General features: G+C 30.8%; 1 protein-coding gene across 1 annotated transcript; it reads left to right on the top strand.

The window, feature by feature from the left end:
• The first annotated feature begins 386 nt into the window (after positions 1–386).
• Positions 387–4,975, top strand: LOC145833144 (kelch-like protein 25). The gene is made up of 3 exons (XM_082940344.1): positions 387–477; positions 3,618–3,693; positions 3,775–4,975. The coding sequence occupies exons 1-3, from the start codon at positions 387–389 to the stop codon at positions 4,973–4,975; spliced, it is 1,368 nt and encodes a 455-aa protein (XP_082796470.1).
• The last annotated feature ends 769 nt before the right edge of the window (positions 4,976–5,744 follow it).

Raw genomic sequence — 5,744 nt, 5'->3', positions numbered from 1 at the left:
TGTAAGCTTTTTAGTATTGATAATCTGTAGCAAGGACACTTCCATAGTGAAACTGTGATATATACACAAAAGTTTATCTATCATATTTTTAGAATCAAAGTGTTTTTTGTTGAAGTAAATAGTTGTGTTCTTTATAACTAAGAAGTTAGTTTAGTACTTTAGGTAACAAGTTAATGTCTATACTTTACCTCTTTATAATTTTTTAAAGTTGTTTAAATTTATAAAATGATTTATAAGAGAGGTATATGCCAAGAATAAATTTACTTATTATTTGTATTTTTTGTAGAGTAACTTAAGTTTTTAAAGTAAATAAGAGTATATTTATTTGTTACAAATTTTATACTAAATGATAAGAGGAAATATTTTATAAATGAAAGTAAAAATAAATGAGTGCCAAAATAAATGAAGCTCTCAAGTTGTGGCTTGATTTAGCGAAAAGATTCTCTTCAACAAGTGTAGGGGAAGCAGATGAGAGCGGTTTAAGTAAAATGAGGCAAATGATTTTAACTGCCAAGAAAATGAAGTGGAATTCAGTTCAGGTGAAGGAAACCATATCTTCATTAGATGAAGAGGTTGAAGTGCTAATAAAAAAAGACGGAGGAAATAAATTTTAGTACATACATTTAAAAAAACAGTATTTGAAAAGTTCTTAATGTTTTAACTGTAAAAATTCGTTATTGTTTTAAGGTTTGAGTTGTGAAAGCTCCTTATTGATTTAAGGTTTTAATTGTAAAAGTTCCATATATGTCGTTTTGTTTATTTAGATACATTTATGCTAGGAAATTCTAAAAAAATGTGTTCTTTATTGTTTTAGAGTTTCAACTGTAAAAATTTGTTATTGTTTTAAGATTTTAGTTGTAAAGTTTGTTATTAATTCAAGGTTTAAGTTGTAAAAGTTCCTTATATGTCGTTTGTTTATCTAGATACATTTATGCTAGGAAATGCTAAAAAATGTGTCTTTTTTCAGACAAGCTGTGTTTATAATGTAATAATACAAGTATTTTGCTGATAGAGCTGTTTATTGCAAGTACATCAATAATACACAGATAGTTTAAGTGATGTACTAGAAGTTTGATTATAGAATTCAGCATAAAACTGTTGTTTTTAACCTGTATTAAAATTAGATTGAAAGCTTTATATAGTTTTAAGTATTAGATTATGTATTTAAGAATAAGTTTTATTTAAGAGTATGATTAAGAAAAGTCAGGAAAAATTTGGTAAAAAGTCAGGAAATTTTTCTCAGCCTGATCAGTGGCAACCATGTTTAGAAAAATTTAATTATGGCAACTCTGCTTTATAATCGTGTAATCCAATGTGTTTAAATATAAAATTACTATTCAAGTAAGTTTTACTAATTTTTCAATGGACATTTACTTTCAAAAAAGTGCTATCTAAATATTATATCGTTTACATGATCCACTAAACACAAGCTTTTAATAAACTTTAAAAATGCAAACTTTGTTACTACAAACGTTTAAAATATTCTTGTTCAGCCTTGTATTCTACTAATTGAGAAGATCGAACAGTATCTTAATTTGGCATTGTAATTATTGTTTTTCTTATTTTGTATTTAGTTAATTAATATTTTTGTAGTCATAAAAAAAATCTCATCAAAAAGATGTTTCGTAATGTAGTATTCATTATTGCAACTTTAATCAAATGAAAATACCAAATAAACTAATTTTTTACAGTTTACTTTTTTGAAAATGACCTTAAATACATTAAAAAAACTATCACTTTCTGACAAAAGTCTGATAAAGAGTGAAAATGTTGAAGATAAGTTTATAGTTTTGTGCAAGAACTCTACCACAACCAGTTTTAAAGTAAATTCCTTGCAACAAGATATCTCAAAATCAGGTAAAATTTATGTTCAAGGCTTGATATGATTAATCTTTCTATATCTGAATCAATTTTTCCAAACTATAATCTTCCATAAAACTTTTAATAACTCTAACAAAACACTACGAGTAAAACTTATTAGCATACATTTTTGCTTCGAAAGTTTTTATTTTTCATTACTTTAAATGTTGTTTTTTAAGTTAAAACGAATTATTTCAAAAAGTTTTTTTAAACATACAATTCAGTACAGCTTTTTTTTGCTTAAGTTTCTTTAAGAATTTCTTGTTTGAACTAAATTGAAGTTTTACAATTTTTTTTAATTTTGATTTAGAAATTCTTTACAAAAATAAAAAAAACTTTTCTAAACAGGTTTTAAGACACTGAATAAACATTTTTTATAACTTATTTTAAAATACAGTAATCTGCCAACTAGGTAAGCACTTGCTAGGTACGAACTGCCGGTATAGTACGCAATTTAGCTGAAAAAGGCACTATTATGTTTAAAACAGAATTTTTACTTGATTTGAAATTAAAAAACAATTTTAAACTAGTAATGCAAAAGAATTATATCTAAAAAATCCTATTTTATTGATATAAATTGAATTATTTCAAACTAATGAAACCGGAAAATAAGAACTAACTTACAAACTGATACGAAATTAAATATTTAAAACAAACATTTTACAGTTTATTTAAAGAAAATCACGAGCAATGCAATTTAAGTTAAGACAACCCATTATTATAATATAGGAATTTAATACTTAAAAAGTTTCTTAAAATTTAAATAAATGAAAATAGTGAACAGTAAAGTTAACTTCTACATACCCAATGATTGTATCATAATTTAAAAAGCGTATAAAAAAGCAATACAATGAAAAAAAAATCATAAATAAATTTGTTATTAGTGCAACTTTTTGTTAGGGTTTTTTGTTGCTTTTTTTGTTGCTTTTTGAAAAAGTTTTTTAACCCTAAACTAGCGCTTTAGAAAAACACAATTAAATAAAAGTATCAGTTATGTTTTAAAAACTATTTATTTATTTCAAATTAGTAATTACACAATTAGTGAACTATGTAAATTTTAAAGGTATAAAAAACACAAGAGAAATAAAATATTTTTGGTTGAATATATACTACAAAATAAATAAGTACTTATACGTAAACTAATAAATTAAATAAAAAGCAAATATTTTCAGTAACCTTTCAATAGTTATGTTCTGTTCTTATGATGAAATTTTTCTTTGAGAATTTTACTTTCAATTGAAAATTTTAGTAGCTTTTAACATGTTTGTATTTGGTTTATTGTAGCTGATTAAAAACCAATATATCCTAGGTACGCACTGCTGGTTATTTACGAAAATTTGTGTACAAAGTGCGTACATAGTAGGAAGGTTACTGTACTAAGTCAAAATAATAATATACAAGTAGAAAGAAAAGTAAAATTTACTTTACGGACTTTTAAACGCTGTACCATATAAATTATGTTCAATTTATTAATAGCTTTATAAATTTAGTTAAAAAACTTATAAAGTTAAATGAAAGTAAAATTTTGCCATAATTAGTCATTTGTTCACTAATAAGTACGAAATATTATGTAAACCCCAAAAATAACTAAAAATTGTTAAAACACTCATGAGAGAAAAGCGTTTCTAGTTATTAATAATTAATTTAAAGTTTGAACTACAAAGTGTACACAAACTAAAAGAATAACTAATTCTGAAAGTATGTTCTTTTATTGCTTTATATCAAGATGTTAGTACAAAAAAATAAAATGTTTTCAGGTGACTTGACAATGCCAGAAAAAAAGTTCATCAAAACAATAAAAACAAGCGGACTCCCGATTCTAGAAAACTCAAAGTTGGAAATCTCTGAAAGCATGATAAATATATTAAGTACCAAAAATGTCTTACTTTTTTTAACCCTAAGTAATACTTTCAGTCTACCAAATCTCTTCGAGGCGTCTTTAAACTACTCGTGTCGTTGTTTCACTATAATCACTAGAACAAAAAACTTTTCGGAACTGAGCTTTGCAGTTTTGGCGAGAATATTGGCAAGTTGCCAACTTCACGTCACCTCAGAACTTGAAGTTTTCGACGCGGCCGACTTTTGGGTAGGTTGCAAGAGCAGGGAACGACTCAAGTTCGCAAAAGATCTTTTGCTGAAAGTCCGGCTGCCCCTGTTGTCGCGCCATGCTCTACATTCCGTTTTGAAAAGAACCACTCACATTGATTGCGCGGGAGCAATAAACGACGTCTTGAACGAAACAGGAAGCCTTCATCGGACAAATAGGTATTGCGGCCAAAACTGTTTCGACGTGCTCGTTTGCGGGGGCATCGATCGCCGCGTATACACCGGCTCCGTGGATCACGTCGACGGAAGAAGCTTGAAAAGTTTCAAGCGCCTCGCTTTGCCGGTGAAGCGCCAGCAAATGAAAGCGGCCGTCGTGAAAGACGAAGTTTACTTTTTCGGCGGTTTCGAAAAATGCGTTTCGAGCAACGCCGCAGTTTTTAAGTACTCTCTCGCCACCGGACGCGTCACGAACGCGTGCGAAATGTACGACGACCGCTCGGACTACTGCGTGTGCGCTATGGCGGACAAAATTTACGTGGTCGGAGGATCAAAGAGCTACTGCGCAGAGTTCGACACCGGAGGTCGCACTTGGAAAGAGGTGGCGGGAACGATCGAGCCGAGGGAATGCCCGTCGTGCGCCGCGTTCGACGGCAGACTGGTCGTTTCGGGAGGGAGGAGCGTGGAGCTTTACAGCGATTACTTGTCGACTGTGGAAGCGTACGATGGGAACGAGTGGTCGCCCCTTCCCAGCCTGAACTACGCGAGAAGCTGGCACCACTCTGCCGCGGTCGGCGACAAGCTGTTTGTCTCGCCCGGCATGGGTCACGCGTCCTTCGAAATGTTCGACAAAGTTTCGAACGCGTTCGCCGTGCTCAAGCATCACGTGACGTACGCTTGCGCCGGTCTCTGCCCAATCGGAAGCAAGCTGGTCGTGGTTTCGAGCCCTTCGAACACGGTCAAGTGCTACGACGTGGAAAGCGGGGAGTGGACGGAGGAGGCGTTCGAGGTCACAGGGAGCCTGTATGGTTGCTGCTGCGTTACAGTTCCCCAACTGTTACCGAGCGTTTGAAACAAAATGTATTTTTCAAATGCTAATTATGACGCTTTAAGATTCTTTTTTTGTTTCTAATGACTATCAACTGCATTTGTTTTAGGTTTCGGTTTGCAACTCGACTTTACAACTTACGTTGCGAACTTTTTTTCTAATACTTGTTTGTTTTCGTGAATAAATTGTTTATCTAACTGTTGGATTTTTTTTGAATTGTTATTTAAGATTAAAGAGCTTTTTATGAACTTTGATTACATCTAAAAAATATAGCTAAGATGAGTCTAAATGATACAAATGTTAAAAGTTACTTTATAATACAAACATTACAGTAAAAATTAAAATATGAAAGCTACACAATCACTTTAATGTCTATTTTAAAAATAAAACTTTCTATGATACCAATAATTTTCAGATTTATTATTGTTTTTTAAGTTTTTTTATTCAGTTCCTGGTGCTAAAGTCCCTGCTAACTGTTTATTTACGGTTTATTTTTTACTTATTGTACATGCGCCAGCTTTGTACCCTTTTTTAGGTCCGTTTGTAATGTGGAGGTGTTTCCCCTAGTATTTGCTGGGTCAGCAAAAACTATCAAATCATTATTTATTTTATCTCAAAACCGCTTTACCCAAACATATAAAAAAATTATCAAAAAATATTTTTTCAATAACTGAAAACAAAAAAAAATCAGGTACAACAGCATTTTTATTTTGCTAACTAATCAAATATTAGGGAAAAACTTAATGTTTTAACAAGAATCCTCTTTTATCACTATAATTTATCATTCTAACTC

This window comes from Thalia democratica, chromosome 4 (assembly GCF_965202585.1).
Source record: "Thalia democratica chromosome 4, ktThaDemo2.hap1.1, whole genome shotgun sequence".
NCBI lineage: Eukaryota > Metazoa > Chordata > Thaliacea > Salpida > Salpidae > Thalia > Thalia democratica.
The sequence above is the reverse complement of the archived record's forward strand: the minus strand, read 5'-3'. Positions and strand labels throughout refer to the sequence as shown.

What these genes read in the sequence shown, in the direction of transcription:
- LOC145833144 (XM_082940344.1), top strand. Translation starts at nt 387, where the DNA reads ATGAGTGCCAAAATAAATGAAGCTCTCAAGTTGTGGCTTGATTTAGCG. An exon ending in AGGGGAAGCAGATGAGAGCG is followed by an intron (nt 478 to 3,617) that starts GTTTAAGTAAAA and finishes AAATGTTTTCAG; the next exon opens with GTGACTTGACAATGCCAGAA. An exon ending in CCGATTCTAGAAAACTCAAA is followed by an intron (nt 3,694 to 3,774) that starts GTTGGAAATCTC and finishes TAATACTTTCAG; the next exon opens with TCTACCAAATCTCTTCGAGG.